Source organism: Cotesia typhae, unplaced genomic scaffold (genome assembly GCF_013202065.1).
Source record: "Cotesia typhae breed Kobodo isofemale line unplaced genomic scaffold, CoteBio_Ctyphae contig_26, whole genome shotgun sequence".
Taxonomy (NCBI): Eukaryota; Metazoa; Arthropoda; class Insecta; order Hymenoptera; family Braconidae; genus Cotesia; species Cotesia typhae.
Window position 1 is genome coordinate 2,244,064 of NW_027423732.1, and position 19,398 is coordinate 2,263,461.

Sequence of the window (19,398 nt, forward strand, 5' to 3'; positions counted from 1 at the left end):
CAAAATTATTATCCTAAAATTTTTAAATTTCACTTCAATTTTTATTTTAATTTTTTTTTACTTTAAAAATTTTATAAAAAATGAAAGAAAAAATCACATAAGATCTTTAAAAAATTCTGGAATTAATTTTAAAAATTTCTTCTCAAAAAAACGACAAAATTCCCTAAAAATTAACAAACTTTTTATTTTCAAGATAAAATTTCAAAATTTTCCACAAGCTTGGGGATTACCAACAATAGATAAAACCCTTGCGCGCCACCTGTCAATAAAACCTCGCGGGAAATTCAAAATTTTCAAAAAAAAATTTTTAATTTTCTACTTCAAACTTAAAATTTCTTCATTCTTAAAAAGAATTTTTTCGCTGTAAACTTTTAAAAAAAAATTTCAACAAAATTTCACAAATAATTTTTCGAAATTTTCTAGAAAATCTCCAAGAAAACTCTAGAGAGAATCTGAAAAATAATCTCAAGTGACGTGTACGGATCTAACGTGTCTGCGCATGCGCAGAGCTACATTACGTGGCAGTACAATCACGAGCGAAGAGACAGCAGTGAGTGCCGTTGTGAGTAAAGCAAAAATAATAACTAATAAATATTTTTTCTTCTACAGTTTATAATAATTATATTAATAAATAATATATTGCAGGCACAGATATTTAAATAAACTTCAAGCACTATTCTACACTTATCACGCGAGTTAAGTTTTAAATTATTTGTGATTTATTAAATACTGATCTGCTGGATTTAGTCAATCAAGGGTCATCTGGTTTCCAGTCAACGTGACACTTCAAACATATTTTGGGTCACTTTATAAATTATCGGGATTGGGATGAATTATCACTCTCATTAAATGTAAGTATTTTTATAATAATTATCATAATCATAATAATTATAATTTTAATATTTAATTTTTATTAAAAAAAAATTTTTAAGTTTCATTTTGATGGAATGATAATTTTAATTCAAAAATTGTTATTTGATGTTTTTGTTGGTGAAGTTCCATATGTAAGCGGTTAAAAATTTGATCATTGAAAAAAAATAAAATTTTTTTTTGAGGTTAAATTAATTTTGAAAAATTTTATAAAAAATTTTTTATTTTGATTAAGAAAATTTTTCTGAGGTTAAATAAATTTAAAAAAATTTTTATTTTGATTTTAAAAAAATTTTTTTTTAAAGTCAAATTAATTTTCAAAATTTTGATAAAAAAATTTTTATTCTGACTTTTAGAAATTTTTTTTTTGGGACAAATTAAAAAAAATTTTGATACACAAATTAGTACAAAATTATTGATTATTTTTTTTAATTTTTGCATGTGAAATTTTTTGACAAATTTTTAGATATAATTTTTTCAATTAAAAAAAAATTTCAAAGATCTATCAAAAAAATTCTTCACAGAAAGCCAAAAAAATGAACCCGCAATACATGCAGCCACTCTACGGTGGCCCCCGACCATCTGACGGATTGAATTCGAATGTCCCAATGAAGCCCCCGATGGGCCAGGGTGGTCCTGGCCCGGGTTACGCCCAAAAACCAGCCGGTCAAGGAAACTACTACTACCAGGGAGAGAACCAATCTTTCCAAGGTCCGCCTCCTAATGGTCCACCTGGACCACCCGGTCCACCAGGCCCAAACGGGCTCGCAGGATTGAACAACCAGATGTCCAACATGAGTCTTGCTACGGTAACTCATTAATAATCAATAATAATTACTTAATTTATATTTAAAGAATTTTTTAAACAATCCATCTTTTCAGAACTTTCCTGGTAATAACATGAACGGCTTTACGGGCGATCATGGAGCCGATAAGCCTCCTGGACCACCTGGGCCACCTGGATCAGCGTCAAGTCTTCCACAAAACGCTAATTTTAATCGTTACCCTGAAGGCCAAGGGTCCCCAGGACTTAATCCTGGTATGCAGAGTGGACCACCTGGACCACCTGGTAATTATCACGGTTGGAATGCAGGATATGGACAAGTTCCACAAAATTCATTTGGATCACAAGTATCCGGTCCACCTGTACCACATGGTCCACCTGGACCACCTGGTCCACATGGTCCACCACAAGGTAGTAAATTTAAATCTAAATAAACTTTAAATAAAAAAATTTCCAGCAAAAATTAATAATAATCTAAATTTTTCAGGTGGACCACCACCCAGCGGCCCACCACTAGGACAAATGGCTCCAACAGGCTCACCCAGTGGCCCACCAGGTTTTCACGGCCCTCCTAGCCAACTACCAGCCACAGGTCCTGGGTTACCACCCACAGGCCCATCTCAACTATCACCCACTGGTCCATCTCAACTACCACCCACAGGGCCATCTCAGCACGCACCACCCGGCCCAGGACTACCACCAACAGGCCCAGGACAAATGCCACCTGGCCCACACGGAGCCCATCCCCCCAAACCAGGCCCAGTCTCGCTCCCAGGCCAACCGGCTCCCCAAGGACCAAACTACCAGCAGAACCTGAACTACCAACCTCTCCCCGGTCAACCCGGGCCCTTTCCCACCCAAGCCCAAGCTCCCCGCCAACCGTACCCCTACCAAGGCACCCAGCAGCCCCAATACCCATACCAAGATCCCTACGGCCGGCCGTACCCCCAGGGTGTGACCATGCCCGGCGCGCCTTACCAAACCGGAACCCAACCCGCACAAGCAAAGCGCCTGGACCCAGAGTGCATGCCGTCTCCCATCCCAGTGATGCAAGAGGACCAGAAATCCCGCGGCGGGACATTTATTACCAATCAAAAAGGCTTAGCTCCGCCTTTCGTGACCACAAAATTCATCGTCCAGGACCAAGGTAACGCCTCTCCAAGATTCATCCGTTCCACCATCTACACCGTCCCCACCACCACGGACATGATGAAGCAAACCGGAGTGCCCTTCGGCCTTATCCTCAGCCCCATGGCAGAGATCTCCGAAGGCGAACAAGAACCTCCCATCATCGATATGGGAGAAATTGGACCAATCCGTTGCACCCGGTGCAAGGCCTACATGTCCCCCTTCATGCAGTTCATCGACGCCGGACGGCGGTTCCAATGCAGCTTCTGCAAAGCTATCACCGACGTCCCCCAGGAGTACTTCCAGCACTTGGACCACACCGGCCAGCGAATGGACCGGTTCGAGCGCCCGGAACTTATGCTTGGAACCTACGAGTTCCTCGCTACTAAAGAATACTGCCGGAACACCACCTTCCCGACTCCTCCCGCCATGATCTTCGTCATCGACGTCTCCTACAACAACATAAAGTCCGGGATGGTCCACTTGCTCTGCAGTTCTATGAAGGAGATAATCTCCCACCTCCCAAGAGATTCCTTCGAACAGAAGACGCGCATGCGCGTAGGCTTCATAACCTACTCCAGTTCGGTGCACTTCTACAACGTGAGCCCGAACCTGACCCAGCCGCAGATGATGGTCGTTGGAGACGTCCAGGATGTCTTCATGCCCCTGCTAGACGGGTTCCTAGTTGACCCCGAGGAATCTGCAGCAGTAATCGACGCGCTCATGCTTCAGATTCCGGCCATGTTCGCTGATACTCGCGAAACCGAGACTATTCTCGCTCCAGCGATTCAAGCTGGGCTAGAAGCGCTCAAGGCTTCCAAGTGCGCTGGCAAGCTCCTAGTGTTCCACTCCAGCCTCCCGAACGCCGAAGCTCCGGGGAAGCTCAAGAACCGCGACGACCGCAAGGTTCTAGGAACCGACAAGGAAAAAACTGTTCTTAGCCCCCAGAACACGGTTTATAACATGTTAGGTCAGGATTGCGTCGGTTCCGGGTGTTCCGTCGACTTGTTCGTCTTTAACAATTCCTACGTCGATCTGGCGACCATCGGCCAAGTCTGCAGACTCACTGGAGGAGAGATCTTCAAGTACACTTACTTCCAGGCGGACATTGATGGAGAGAGGCTGGTTCAGGATGTCATCAATAACATCTCCAGGCCGATTGCCTTCGACGCGGTGATGAGGGTCAGGACCAGCACCGGAGTCAGGCCCACGGATTTCTTTGGGCACTTTTTCATGTCCAATACAACTGATATGGAACTCGCGAGCATTGACTGCAACAAGGCCATTGCCGTTGAGGTTAAGCATGATGACAAGCTCACTGAAGAGGAGGGCGTTTATGTCCAGGTGGCGCTGCTTTATACTTCTGTAGGGGGCGTCAGGAGGCTCAGGGTTATCAATCTTAGTTTGAGAACTTCCTCACAGATGACGGAACTGTACAGGACTTGCGATCCTGATGCCATGGTGAACTTCTTTGCTAAACAGAGTGTGGTTAAGATTCTTGAACACTCTCCCAAGGCGGTCAAGGACCAGTTGGTGTCTAGGTGTGCGACTATTCTCGCGGCTTATAGGAAACACTGTGCTAGTCCGTTTAGTGCTAGTCAACTGGTACTGCCGGAGTGCATGAAGCTACTACCGCTTTATGTTAATTGCTTGTTGAAGAGCGACGCGTTGTCTGGAGGTAAGGAATTTTTTCTTCGAATATAATAAACAAATCTATTAATTTCCTTAAAGGGGAAACACCATTGGAACGATAAAAAAAAGAGGTGATTTTCGGGAATTTTTTTGACAAGGAAAATAAAGGAATTTGGGGATCGGATTTTTTTCATTTTATTAAGGGTACATTAAAGATTATTACCCTAAATTTTTATTAAAAAATATCTAATTATTACAAAGTTATTAACGATCTCGTAGAGCACTAAAAAATTTTTTTCCTTCCATAGTCGGTTCGATAACTCAAAAACGGATCATCTGAAAATAAAAACCCAAATTGCTTTTTAATCAGTAAGGATATAGTTATCGTCGCATGGACGGAATTTTGAAAATTTTCATTTAAAAAAAAATGGCAACTGATTGAAAATTTTCTCACCGATCTTACTCTTTTTTTTTTTTTGTTTTAACCCGGTTAGAAAAATCTTTGAAAAAAAAATTTTTGAAATTCCGTACGTGCGATGATAACTACATCCTTACCGATTAAAAAACAATTTGGGTTTTTATTTTCAGATAATTCGTTTTTGAGTTATCGAACCAACCATGAAGGGGAAATTTTTTCTAGTGCTTTACGAGATTGTTAATAACTTTGTAATGATTAAATATTTTTTAATAATAATTTAGGGTAACAATCTTTAATACATCCTTAATAAAACAAAAAAAAATTCGATCCCCAAATTCCTTTGTTTTCCCTGTCAAAAAAATTCCCGAAAATCACCTCTTTTTTTTATCGTCCCAGTGGTGTTCCCCCTTAACGATTATTATTGTTTGAAATAATATTTTCTTCCATGTAAAGAAAAAATTGTAACATTTAAATGATAAATATTACATAGTGATTATTATAATCACGATTTTACTGTTTGAAAAGGTAATTTTTAGCGGTTGATAATTACTTATTGTAAATCGACTATTATTTATTACAGTTTACTTTTTTCCGGGTAAAAAATTTTTTTTTTGTGTGTAGGCTTGAAATTGTAATGATGATTTTTTTTTCAGGTGCTGATATGACCATTGATGACAGGTCGTATGTGATGCAAGCTGTCGTGACCATGCCGCTGTATAGTTCTGTAATATACTTCTATCCCAGCTTACTGCCGCTTCATGATGTTGATGTTCAGGCGACGGAACTGCCACAGCAAGTCAGGTGTTCCTTTGATAAGTTCACTGATGATGGAGCGTTTTTATTAGGTATGTATTTTTGGATAATTATATTTAATTGTAGTTTAACGTGATAGGATTTAATTGCATATAATTATGCATACCTATTTGTGATTAGATGTAGAGGAGAAGGGGGTCAATTGAACCAAAAAAAGTTGAGTAATTTTTTACTATTCGAATTAAAACTAAATAATAATTTTTTTTTCTTTGAATGGTAGTTTATTATGTTTACCATCATTATCAATACATAAATTAGTCAATAAACAACGTGAATTTTTAGAAATGATTAATTTATCCAAACGCGTCGAATGGTTCAATTGACCCCCGCTTGGGGGCAATTGAACCACTGCGTGGGGTCAATTGAACCAATAATATTTAAAACTCAAACCCGAACTTTTAATAAATAATATATTAATTGTTACTTGCTAATATTACTGTTGCACCGTTTTAATGCACAGATATTATATTAAATAAATTAAAAATCAATTCAAAAATAATTTTCATTATAAATTCAGTTCATCAAATTGTTAGGTTATTTCCCTGAGTTTTTTCACGTAGAGTCAAAATGCGCGCGCATGTCCCATGCTTCTCCGTATGGTTCAATCGTCCCCGGGACTGCTGGTTCAATTGACCCCATATAATTTTATAACAATTAATAGTAAATAATAAATAAATAAACTATTATATCACTATAAACAAAGTTGAGGATTATAAAGTATAAGTATATAGAACGACTACAACTCAAACTTTATCAATTAATTCAAAAATTGAAATATTATTAAACAATTTGTCACTAGCCGAAAAAATAGTTTGCATGGCTAAAAATAAAAAAATCTCAATTTTTCAAAATGTATTATTCGCAATGATTTCAAATTTTGATCACATCCGAGTTTAACACATTAGAATCTAATTCTAAGAGCATGAAGAGTTTTTTTCAATTTTTTCGATTTTTTAATTCGAATGGTTTAATTGCACCGTGGTTCGATTGATCCCCTTCTCTCCTAATAAAAAAAATTTTTTTTTATATAATTTTATATAAATTTTTCAGAAAACGGAATTCACATGTTCATGTGGTTCGGTTTGTCATTATCAACGGAATGGATTCAAGCTGTCTTTGGCACCACAGTAGTCGACACCGATCGTACTTCGATACCAATATTAGACAACCCATTAAACAAGCGTATTAGAGATATCGTGAGTCGCGTCCGCGCGGAAAGATATCACTGTATGAGGGTATGTATCAAATTTTATTTTATTATTTACAAAAAAAAAAAAAAAAAATATTTTATATTACAAACTTTATTGTTCACAGTTAACATTCGTCCGACAGCGAGACAAATTAGAAATGGTGTTACGTCACTTCTTAGTTGAAGATCGTACCAGCGACAGCAGCCCGAGTTACGTCGATTTTCTTTGTCATATGCACAAGGAAATAAAATCTCTATTAAATCAATCATAATGATAATAATAACTACAAATGAATTAAACAATTATGAATAATTAAATTAAAAGTCAATAAGTTCCATTTTTTGTTAGATTATTTTTATTTTTTTTTTTTTATATGAAATCAAATATCAGAATTAAAATAAAAATAATCATGATTTGTTGGCATTATTTTTAAATACGGACAAAATTAAATCTCAATTTTTGGTTAAATTGCAAGTAATATTTATAATTTCAATGATTTAATGATTAAATGAAGTATGTTACTATTTAGTTTTTAATTTTTATTTTGTTATCATTTATTTGTAATGGTTTAAATGATTGATATATATATATGTATAATTTTAATGAATAAACTAGGAAGAAATTTAAGGTCAATGTAAAAAAATTAATAAATAAATTTATATATCAAATTTTTTACGTTTTTTTTAAATAATTTTATTTTTTTTAATGTAAAAAAAAAACGGCGTGATTTGACGTTAGTCAAAATTTGGTTTCTTCTGTTCCAAATGTGACTGAGTATTAAAATGACTTTATATAATAGAATTACCTCAAGACATTGGTCTTCTTTCATGGATGTGAAAAGAAGCTCAATTTCTTTACAGTCAAAATTTGGTTCCGTCGGTTCCAAATGTTCCTGAGTCTCTAGATGATTTTTTATGATGCAATTATGTTACAAATTTGTTATTTTTTAAAGAGATTAAAGAACGATACATTTTGACGAGGGTCAAAATCCGGTTCCATCGGTTCTATTGTTCCTGAGTTCTCATACGGCTTTTTACGATGAAATTATCTTAAAAATCTGTTCTTCCTTTGTGGGTAAAAAGAACGATATAATTTAACGATGGTCAAAATTTAATTCCATCGATTCTAAATGTTCCTGGGCCTCTAGATGGTTTTTTACGATGCAACTATGCTATTTTTTAAAGAGTTTAAAGAACGATAAATTTTAACGATAGTGATAATTCGGTTCCAAATGTTCTTAAGTACTTATACGGCTGTTTGCGAGGAAATTATCTTTAAAATTTATCTTCCTTTTATGAGTAAGAACAATGATGGATTTTGACGATAGTCAAAATTTGGTTCCATCGGTTCCAAATGTTCCTAAGTACTTATACGGCTTTTTACGATGAAATTATCTATAAAATTTGTTCTTTATTTGTAGGTTAAAAGAACAATACAATTTAACGATGGTCAAAATTTGGTTCCATCGGTTCTTAAGGAATGGCGCCATCTAACGTCGAAGTATATAAACTTTTTTACAAATTATGTATGTTTTATGCTTTCCATAGCTTATTATCCAATTATATAATTTTTTTAAGACTTTATTCTTCAATTGCGATTCTCTTGTAATAAAAAAGAAAGTTTTCAATGATTAATTAAAATGAATCCTCATAAAAAAGTTTTCTCAGCATAACGTCAAAATAAAAAATGACTCTCATAGTAATAAATTCTAAATTACCAGCAATTCTACCCATAAATTTTCCCCGATAACGTCGTTAATTTCTAGAAAAAAATTTGATTACGCTGAATAATGTCAACAATTAACCCAATAATTCAATAATAATCACTAAACAATACTATCTCACAGGAGGACTTTCACACTTTTTATTGAGACGTTTTAATAGATCCACATGCCAGTGACTTTCTACCTCAATCGCAAGGTATTTTATCAGTCGCTTACTAAGTGTGTCATGAACATGTCGTGTGTTTATTCCGATAAAATATTTTTCCTGTAAATAACAAATTATTTTAAATCCTAGAAAAAAAAAATAATTAAAAAAATGGAAGTAGACGGGTGTGACCGTGAACTTGAACTAGACCAGGCATGTGTAACCTTTAATGTTGGAAATAATTATTCTCTATATTCTCTGACTTCCGACTGCAATTTGGTGAGTAAATTTTGATAATCAATAAATTATATTTTTTTTAATCAAAAATTTTTCCAGTGTCCTTTTACCAAATTAGCCCAGCTGGTAGAATCAAACACAAGTTTTGTCTTCAACAGCTTTAAAACCTGGAACTGGAGATTTTTTAACGGAACAGATTTAGATGACGTTCTTGGAACTTATGGAACTGAGTGAGTATTTTTAAAATTCCTAACAAATTTTTGATTCCAACCTATAATCACCCTCTTTTTAGGGGCTTGGTGTGCGAATTAAGGCCCGACTTAGGACAATTTGGAGTGTATGAAGTCTTTCCGGAAAAATGCGAGCTCGAAATTACAAAACGACCGTCCAATCCTTACACACGTGAGTTAAAATTCGCTAACTATGCTAAAAAACTGATTTCCTAACGATAGAACCCTTCTGCGCATGTATTAGAGCTTGGAACAACTCCTGCGCATGCGCAATAGCTTGGAAAAGGTTTTGGGCATGCGCAATCGTAGTTCCGAGTGATTTTAGCTGTGTAATTGCCTGAAACAAGTTCTGAACATGCGTAAGAATTTTTTTAGGAAAGATTTATGCTGCGCACTAGCTTGGAACAGATTTTTCGCATGTGCAGAAAAGGTTCCAAGCAATTTAAGCTGCGCAGAAGCTTGGAACAAGTTTTGCGCGTGCGCAGAAACGGTTCCGAGTGATTATAGCTGCGCAGTAATAGTTCTTGGTATATTTTGAGCTAATAGTATTTATATCTAAGATTTTGAAGAGTAATTGTTCACATTCAACGGTAAAAAAAAATTTTTTTTTAATTACTATGACCTTACTATTTACATAATCTTCTAAATTTCCAGCTCTTTTCATCATCTGTGGAGCTTTGGTACTATCACTGATGATCATCGCCCTTCTAAAGACATCTGTGACCTACTATCTGTCCAATAAACGCTCGACCATCAGCGATGAGCCTCCTAAGCCTCTCACCAGGCGAATTCAGTCTATTGACAGCTTTCGGGGGTAAGTTCCAAGTTCCTACCCAGTCTTCCGCACAACTATCCATTTTTTTGTTTCCAGATTGAGCATAGTGATGATGATTTTCGTCAACAACGGTGCTGGAGGGTACCCGGAACTTGGCCACGCGACTTGGAACGGGCTCTTAGTAGGCGATCTAATTTTCCCCTGCTTCATCTGGATCATGGGGGTCTGCATACCCTTGTCGCTCTCATCATCCCTGTCTCGAGACGTTCATCGGGTCAAACTGATTTTGAGTATCTTGAAGCGAAGCTTTTTGCTGTTCTTCATCGGTGTGAGCTTGAACACTCTTGGAACTGACGCTGACCTGGCCACAATCAGAATCTTCGGAGTCCTGCAGCGATTCGGAGTCGCATACCTAGTGGTCGGATTGGTTTATACTTTAATGAGCCGTAGGCGAGACTTGACGTTCCAGCGAGGAATCTTTCAGTTCTTTACTGATTTTATTCTGCTGATTCCTCAGTGGATTTTTTACATCACGCTTCTCGTGGTTTACTTTGGTATCATCTTTCATCTAGATGTTCCTGGATGTCCAAGGTAAGTTCCAAACTTCTTTGTTCTAATTGGGAACTTCTATGTTCTAATATGGAACTTCTATGTTCCAATATGAAACTTTATTATTTAAATATGGAACTTAATTGATCCAATATAAAATTTCATTGTTCTAATATGGAACTTTATTGTTCCAATGTGGAGCTATGTTGGAACAATATAAAACTTTATTGGAACAATATGGAACTTCATTGTTTCAACCTGAAACTTTTTTGTTTCAAGCTGGAACTTCACTGTTCTAACCTGTTCCAATTTTTCCAGGGGTTACTTCGGACCTGGCGGCCTTCACGACAACCAAAAGTTCCAGAACTGTACAGGTGGCGCTCTAGGGCTTCTCGATAAAAAAATTTTAACCCCAGAACATCTTTACCAGTCTCCCGCCATCAATGATGTTTACCAATCTGGGCCGTTTGATCCTGAGGGCCTCATTGGGTGCCTGCCGACCATTCTCCAAACGTTCCTGGGCGTTCAAGCTGGAAAAATCCTTCGAGTTTATAAAGATTGGCGATCGCGAGTGGCAAGATGGCTGACTTTGGCACTTATTTACGCTGTTATTGGCTCAGTTTTGCATTTCAACAATATAATTCCTGTCAACAAAAACTTATGGTAACATTTTATCATTAATCAGCAAAATTAATGTATAAGAAAGAGATGAATTGAAAATTTTATCAATTTCTAGGTCTATTTCGTTCGTATTAGTGACGACAAGCTTTGCTCTGACGGTTTTCAGTATTTTTTACATATTAATTGACGTAATAAAACTTTGGGATGGATCTACGTTCCGAGTTCCAGGTAATTGTAGTATTTAATAATTGTTATTTAGCAAAATATGTACTGTAAAGTCTAAAAATTACATTTTATAATCTTAAAATAGCATTGCGCAGGTTAAATTACATAAAAACAACTCTTGCGCATGTGTAGTACGCCGGAACAATTCCTGCGCATGCGCAGTAGATTGAAATTATTTTTGCGCATGCGCAAGAATGGTTCCAGAGTAGTTAAACTGCGAAGAGCATATTGTTATAGTATCTTTTTACTAAAGAGGTTATTATCGAGGTTTTTAAGATTAATTTTTGAAATTTAAGGTATGAACGCCCTTGTTATGTACATCGGACATCACATTTGCTACCAAATATTCCCGTTTCATTGGAAATACAGGAACATGAACTATCATGGCTGGAAAACAATAACCGCAATGTGGGATACTGGTCTTTGGGTTGTCGTCGCTTATATTTTGCATTATAAAAAAATATACATAACTTTGTGATTATTTTGAGGTATGTTATTGGGAAATAAAGAAAGATTAATTTTTTTTTTTTATCAATTTGTTTTTCATTAATATCAAGATGAACGGTTGTACAATAAAAAGTTATAAGTTATCTCGAGTCACCGACATGTTTTTCTTAGTTCAATCTGGGGGACTTAGAAATTTTTTGGAGCCGTATGAGTATGCTAGTTGAAAAGCTGAGTAAATTTCCTAAAAAATGATACCTCGCATGACTCGATATCTCTCAGGTCAATTTTTTTGATTAATTGATTAATAAATTATTAATCAATTAATTTGCCATTAATTATCAACTTAATATACCAATGTGGGTAGTCATTTTACTCAGGCTGATAACATCTGGGTCGCACTCTGCGTAGAATCTTAAATTTATTAAGTTTTTTTAACTCTAATTCGAAGCTTGAAGATCAAAATCATTGAAAAAATAATTTTGCTTTTGTATTCCGAAATTTATAGCGTTCGATTTTATATTGAGGTAATAAATTTATAAAATTACTTTGTGCATTGAGAACTTGTATATACGTTAGTTGTGATTAATAATATAGATTAATAGATCCAAATTCATGCTCGATTAATTGGTCCGCTGGATGAATTGTAGATTATTGAGAAGGATACAAGATCAATGGATTGGAGATTCTATAGTTCCAATTTCTGTAAATAGCAGCATAGCTCACTGTACAATCGGATTCCTCTTTATAGGCGCAAGGACGAGTCCCATCGCGAAAGACGCATTGGTGATCCTTGCAAGTGTGCGTCCAGGTGCATTCGTCTTCACTTTCACAAGACTTTTGTTAAACAAGAATATTTTGATTAATTATTGATCCAGTAAATAATGAAAATAAAATTTTCTTACCAATGCAGCAGCCAGAGAACTGACGGCTAAGACGACTAGGAAAATTATCAACACTTTCATGGTTGCGCTTATTGAAGACAGTAGAGACAATGATTTTCTAATTCTTCTGCTGAGTACTGACTACTGTCAACTGGACCCGGATTATTTATACCGAAAAATTTGAAGAGTCTAGGGAGTAGGAGATATAAAAATACCTCAACATCCGCTCGAAATTGATGCGTCAGCTATCATAAATTTTCAATTAACGCGATTTGAACATTATAATCTCAAAATAGTTTAATTTTCTGATTTTAAAATTAGAAATTTGAGGAGTAAGATTTTGAAAATTTTAGAATATTAAAAATCGACGCAGAGTGCGACCTAGAAATTATCAGCCCGAGTAAAATGACTACCCACATCAGTATGTTAAGTCAATTATTAATATCAAATTAATTGATTAATATTTTATTAATCGATTAATCAAAAAATTGACCTAAAAGGTATAGAGTCGTGCGAGGTATCACTTTTTAGGAAATTTTCTCAGCTTTTTAATGAGCCTACTAAAATTTCTCTAAAAAATTCCTAAGATAAGACTTTAATTATAAAAAGCTGAGCGTCGAAATTAGATAAAAGTGAATTATTCAGTTTATTATTTGTTAGAATCATATAAAAAATAAGTAAGATGTTTTTATAGACATCGAAAACCTTGACTTATCATTTTAGTTTAAGAGTTCGGGTGTGGTTAATGTTCCACATGGATTCTTCCATTACTACCCACACATTTATGATTAACTCACACTTACGGGCAAGTTTGTGAATCTACAAAACAAAATTCTTCGTAATCATAATCTCTGTCCGAACAATTAGAAATAAAATAATATTTATTTTTAAGTAACTGACGACAGCACGGTTATTATTAAATATAATTGCATCCGCTCAAAATATCTTAGAAACTTATCATGAAATTTGATGAAATTAAAAAATCTCATTGAATAATACTAAGTGCAGATGAATTCATTACAAGGCAGAAAGAGCAAGAATTCAACGGCTTAGAAAATTTTTAAGGGCAATTCCAGTAGGCTCGTTGAAAAGCTGATAAAATTTCCTAAAAAATGATACCTCGCACGATTCTATGCCTCTCAGGTCAATTTTTTGATTAATCGATTAATAAAATATTAATAAATTAATTTCCCATTAATTGTTAAATTAAAATATCAATGTAGGTAATCATTTTACTTGGGCTGACGATTTCTAGGTCGTACTCTGCGTAGAATTTTAAATTTCGAAAATTTCAAAAATTCTACTTCAGAGTTCGTAGGTCAAGACGATAAAAAATGAAATTAAATTGTTTTATTTAGATATTGGTAGCCTATTCTTGAATCTAAAGGTAGTAATTTTCAATAATTAGTTTGTTTTTCTGAAAATTTTATACGGTGTCTGTGTATTAGTACAAAAACGATTAAGGTTCTATAAAATAATTTTATAGGCATGAAAATGATCGATTAAACAAAAATGCGTAGTATATGAATTCTATTAATATTAAAGAATAGTTGGTTGACTTATACTGCTAATTATTTTTAATCGTTAACTCTCGCCTATTTTAGTGATCGTTTGCTGTCCAACATGTAAGAGTAACACGGATTCTTCAACTTTAGGATATAACTGTATCCAGTCACAGACACAATCAAAACAAAAAACGATTATTTTCAACTGATTGCTTACGATAAAATCGAGATTATTAAGAAATGCATCGTATCTAAATTGAGAATCTAAATACAGGGTTCCCGAAATTTTTCAAAGCGATTGGAGATGGCTCAATAAATTTTAGAATCAAAAATTTAAGGAGTCGGATTTTGAAAATTTTAGAAAATTAAAAATCGACACCGATTATCAACATTAGTATGTTAAGTTAATTATTAATGGCAAATTAATTGATTAATATTTTATTAATCAATTAATCAACGAATTGACCTGAGAGATATTGGGTCGAGCAAGGTATCATTTTTTAGGAAATGTTCTCAGCTTTTTAATGAGCCTTCTTAAATTGCTCCAAAAAATTCTTGATTCCCTAAAATCGAGCATTTTATTCGTTAGCTCATAATTGCATTTCATAATTTTTAAGCCGCCAAGGCATTAATTTTTTTAGAAACAAAAATAACCCGCTCCCACTTTTCGACATCTATCTTTTGTATAAAAATGCCGACTTTGACTAACAATAATTAGTCTTATATCCAACAATAAAATACAGCCATGATTAAAGCGTTGATTTTATTGATCCTATTTTTCATTGCAGTTGCAATCGCTGTAGTAGAAGAAGTAAGTCTTATTATTTAAAAATTTAATGAATAAAACGTAAATAATATTAAATTTCAGTGCCAAAGCGATTTCGAGTGTTTGTCTTTACTGTGTTCGGAAGGAAAGTGTCGTTTTAGGCCTGCATCTAACTAACAACTAAAAAAAAATATGTCAGTAATTTTGGATACATAAAAAATTTTTTAGAAAGTAAAAACAAATTATATCTTTCTTTATTAGCAAACAAAATATCTTAGAGTAATCAAAAAATTTTGTAAACTTGTCCGAGTTTTTCTAGAAAAATTTAACAACTTTTCGTGAGGATCGAAGCTATAAACAAAGCTCAACTCGACTGCCAGTTATCTAACAATGTGAAAATTTGACTCATCATTTCAGTATGAACATTTAAAAAAATTATCTATCAATATTTTTTATTTTATAAAATTAAATAAATTTATAAGTATTTTAAAAATTTTAGAAATTTAAAAATCGACGCAGAGTGCGACCTAGGAATCGTCAACCCAAGTAGAATGACTACCCACATTAATATGTTAAGTCAATGATTAATAGCAAATTAATTGATTAATATTTTATTAATCGATTAATCAAAAAATTGACCTAAGAGCTATAGAGTCGTGCGAGGTGTCATTTTTTAGGAAATTCTATCAGTTCTTTGATGAGCCAACTGAAATTGTTCAAAATAAATTCTAAATCCCTAAAATCACGCTTTTACTGCTGGCTTAACAAAAAAAAATCCAGTAAAAATCCAAGAAATTATCTTTTTTCGCATAAATTTAAAAATAAAAAAGTAGTCTTTGTAATTTTTAGACAAAATATTTTTATTGTGCTTACACACTCGTTTTTATTAATGACTTTAATTACGGGCCTGATTTTATTCTTTTTTTAATACATTATATTATTTTATTAATTAATTAATATTAACATTATAAAATAAAAATAAATAATTTATAGAAAAACGCAATGCATCGCACATTTTTATTGTATTAACGCATTAAAACCGTTATTCTCAAGGTTCTTGTGATTAATTTGCTAAATTACTATTGATCATTAAAATCAATGCCCGTAAGGCTAGAAATTACATTTCATAATCATAAAAAAAAACTGCGCAAGCTTAATTAACTTGGAACAACTCCTGCTCATGCGCAGTTGGTCGGAACTATTTCTACGCATGCGCAAAAATGGTTCCGGAGATTTTAACCTGTGCATATCATTTTTTTTATAGTATATAATTAGGTTATTCGGTTATTTTATTTTCACAATCTTAATATAAATCGATTAAAATTATAATTATAATATATTAATTTAAGAAAAAAATGAGTAGTAGTCAAATCGTAAATTTGTTTAATTTTAATTTAAAAAATCAGCGATTAGGAATCGGCGAAGAGGAAAAAAATAGTAAAAAAATATAGGCTAATAAAAAATGGTATCAACATTATTCATGGCTGAATGCAGAGCGTCATCTGGATGCCACGTGCCGTTAAAATGTAGATCACAACTACGTACTGCAGTAGGAGTAAAATTGTAAAAGAGTAATGTTGTCCAACAAAAGCCTGCTTGTTCTTCTGGTAGCCATCCTTGGTTTTTCATGTAGGTTGCTAGTAATATTTCAATTAATTATTATCATAATTAATTAATTTTTTTTTTCTTAGGGAATTTTGAAGGCGGTTTTAATGGACTAGTTTATGCTTGCCCGTCGTCATCCAAAGAAGAACCTCGAACGGAAGCACCACCAATAATTCAATGCCCTGATAAAAATCAGGTGATTTATAAAATAAATCTAGAGTATAAAGAACTTACGCCGCTCACTGTTGGCATCTGGATCGGAGAAACATACTACCAGTTACCTATCGTACCTTACTACATAATCGAAATAAAAAACGGCATGGGTCAAGCGATTCATCACATTCCCAATGTATTCTACAGAGGAAAAACAATTATTATTCGTGACTAAGCGTTAATAAGAATAACTATGTAAGCACAATAACGAAAAATTTTCTGAGAATAGCAAAAAACTAGTTTTTTATTTCAAGATTGACCGAAGGATTTATTATGTCGTTCACGTTCGAATTAGGAATTCGAAAATTTCAGAAAATTAAAAATCGATGCAAAGTGCAACCTAGAGATCGTCAGCCCGAGTAAAATGACTACCCACATTAATATATTAAGTCTATAATTAATAGCAAATTAATTGATTAATATTTTATTAATCTGTAACGGGTATTTTTCCGGTTTTTACTTCAAAAAAATAGACTTTATTACTGTTGTGTTACAGTCAAGGCTTACCTCTATATCTATATCCCCTAGCTCGAATGAAATCTCGCCGGAGTCCAGGATCTTTTCAGGGATAGCTTATATTACTTATAAATGAAATTTGAGCCTGATTATAATTAGTACTCTATTTATTTAAGACAACAAACAACAAATATCGAAACTTAAGTTATAAAATTTACAAACTTTATGTCAAACTTTACTATATCGCACATAACCCGTACACACCGTTTGTTTTTCTGTTTGTCGGTGCCACCTGGTGGCCAAACTCTGTCTACTACCTTTACGCAGTAGTATTCCTATTTTACCGACAGTTGCGCACGGCCCTACCTGCCCTTAATCCCGTCTGGGTGCTTGAAAAGCAACCCTTCCCGGCCCTACTTCCCTCTGGGTGCTTGGAAAGCAACCCCTTCCCGGCCCTACTTGCCCCTAGTCCAGTCTGGATCAATTTCAATAAATTTCAATAAATTTCATACAAAATCAATTCCATACAAAAGTCGTTCGGGACTTAGAAAAAATAACATTTGCCAAATAATAATTTTCACCAAAATAATTTCCCATACTAATTTCATTTCTGGGACTTAGTACAAACAAGTTAATTCACAAAGAAAATAATTAATTAAATAATTATTCATATATTTTGAATCTGTTCGAGAATTCAATTAATTCTTTCTTTCAGGTAAATAAATTTTTGTTCTTTAAAAGAACAAAAATTATCGCCACGCAGTTTCGCTTATATTAGCTCGTCGGTTTTTACTGCAAACGAACGAACGGCGAAATTCTTCGCCATCTCTCGCCGCGGCGGCGTACTCAAAAAAAAATTCGCGCGTATTTCCAAATAATAATAAATCGCAGTCAAAATATTTAAAATTTAAATAAACTTTTCCATTAAACAAAGAAATGTAAATGAACAATTATATATTTAAAAAAACATCTTTAGTATATTAAATACACTCCGGTATTAATAATGACAAGAACGATAATAATAGTAATAATAACGATAATAACAATAGTAATAATAATGATGATACATCAAAAATAAATTCTGCTGCTCTACCGTCTCGCTCGCACTCACTTTTTACCATCACAAATCAATTAATCAAAAAATTGACCTGAGAGTCATCGAGTCGTGCGAGGTGTCATTTTTTAGGTAATTTGCTCAGCTGTTCAATAAGCTTACTTAAATTGTTCTAAAAAGTACCTGCGTCCCTAAAATTGAACTTTTTCTAACTTATGATTAATTTGTAGTAGAAAATTCTGAAAGAATCAATGAATTAAAAAATAAATTAAATGTAGAGTTATTGAGACGCGGGTTAAATATTTATTTTCTTGAAAACAATCAAATGTATTTAAATTTTCACACAGAAGCTATCAGTCAGTTTTTGCACCATTAGACAACTCAAGGTGACATTAATAAGTTCGTTTATAGTTCAGATCCTCACGACAAAATTTTCGATAAAGTTCGTTAGAAAAAGTGACTCACTCTCTTATAGCGATCGATAATTTCAGTCATCAATTTTTATAGTATTTAGATACAATGTATTTTATTTCAATCGATGATTTTTATCACTTAATAGGTTTGTTTGTTTTTTTTTTTTTTTTTTTTTTTATCAAACTTTAATTGCTTTGAAACTAATACATCTACATCTGTATAAAAATTGTCAAAAAACTCATTAAGATTTATTATCTTGAGATCAGAGATAAAACTATCAATATCGAAATAAAACAGTAGAATTTGATTTTTGTACTTTTGACCTTCGACTTTTAAAGTATGATTTTAAAAATTTGAAAATTGTAAAATCGACGCAGAGTGCGACCTAGAGATCCTCATCCCGAGTAAAATGACTACCCACATTAATATATTAACTGAAAAATTAATAGGAAATTAAATGATTAATATTTTATTAATCAATTAATCAAAAAAATGACCTGAGAGATATCGGGTCGTGCAAGCTATCATTCTTTGGGAAATTTTCTCAGCTTTTTAATGAGCTACCTTAAATTGCTCCGAAAAATTTCAGAGTCCCTAAAACCCAGCATTTTATCCGTTAACTTATAGATACGTTTCGGAATTTTTAAGCTACTAAGTCATTAATTTTTTTTATGATTAAAAATAACCAGCTCCCACTTTTTGACATCGAATTTTAGT

The 19,398-nt window shown here is 33.8% G+C and overlaps 2 protein-coding genes across 2 annotated transcripts; both read left to right on the plus strand.

The window, feature by feature from the left end:
* Positions 1 to 591: 591 nt before the first annotated feature.
* Positions 592 to 7,460, plus strand: Sec24cd (COPII coat complex component secretory 24CD). Its single transcript, XM_074239816.1, has 7 exons — positions 592 to 851; positions 1,395 to 1,679; positions 1,753 to 2,065; positions 2,142 to 4,460; positions 5,486 to 5,677; positions 6,696 to 6,880; positions 6,960 to 7,460. The coding sequence occupies exons 2-7, from the start codon at positions 1,407 to 1,409 to the stop codon at positions 7,104 to 7,106; spliced, it is 3,429 nt and encodes a 1,142-aa protein (XP_074095917.1). The 5' UTR covers positions 592 to 851; positions 1,395 to 1,406; the 3' UTR covers positions 7,107 to 7,460.
* Positions 7,461 to 8,335: 875 nt separating this feature from the next.
* Positions 8,336 to 11,825, plus strand: LOC141525365 (heparan-alpha-glucosaminide N-acetyltransferase). Its single transcript, XM_074239831.1, has 8 exons — positions 8,336 to 8,982; positions 9,040 to 9,170; positions 9,233 to 9,342; positions 9,825 to 9,984; positions 10,042 to 10,536; positions 10,813 to 11,157; positions 11,231 to 11,343; positions 11,637 to 11,825. Exons 1-8 carry the CDS (start codon positions 8,875 to 8,877, stop codon positions 11,816 to 11,818), a joined length of 1,644 nt encoding a protein of 547 aa, XP_074095932.1. The 5' UTR covers positions 8,336 to 8,874; the 3' UTR covers positions 11,819 to 11,825.
* The last annotated feature ends 7,573 nt before the right edge of the window (positions 11,826 to 19,398 follow it).

Bases quoted from the DNA above. Each gene is read 5' to 3' on its own strand.
- LOC141525365 (XM_074239831.1), top strand. From the start codon at position 8,875: ATGGAAGTAGACGGGTGTGACCGTGAACTTGAACTAGACCAGGCATGT. The intron at 9,985-10,041 runs GTAAGTTCCAAG...TTTTGTTTCCAG, and splicing joins TCTATTGACAGCTTTCGGGG to ATTGAGCATAGTGATGATGA. The intron at 11,158-11,230 runs GTAACATTTTAT...ATCAATTTCTAG, and splicing joins CCTGTCAACAAAAACTTATG to GTCTATTTCGTTCGTATTAG.
- Sec24cd (XM_074239816.1), top strand. From the start codon at position 1,407: ATGAACCCGCAATACATGCAGCCACTCTACGGTGGCCCCCGACCATCT. The intron at 1,680-1,752 runs GTAACTCATTAA...CCATCTTTTCAG, and splicing joins CCAACATGAGTCTTGCTACG to AACTTTCCTGGTAATAACAT. The intron at 4,461-5,485 runs GTAAGGAATTTT...TTTTTTTTTCAG, and splicing joins GAGCGACGCGTTGTCTGGAG to GTGCTGATATGACCATTGAT.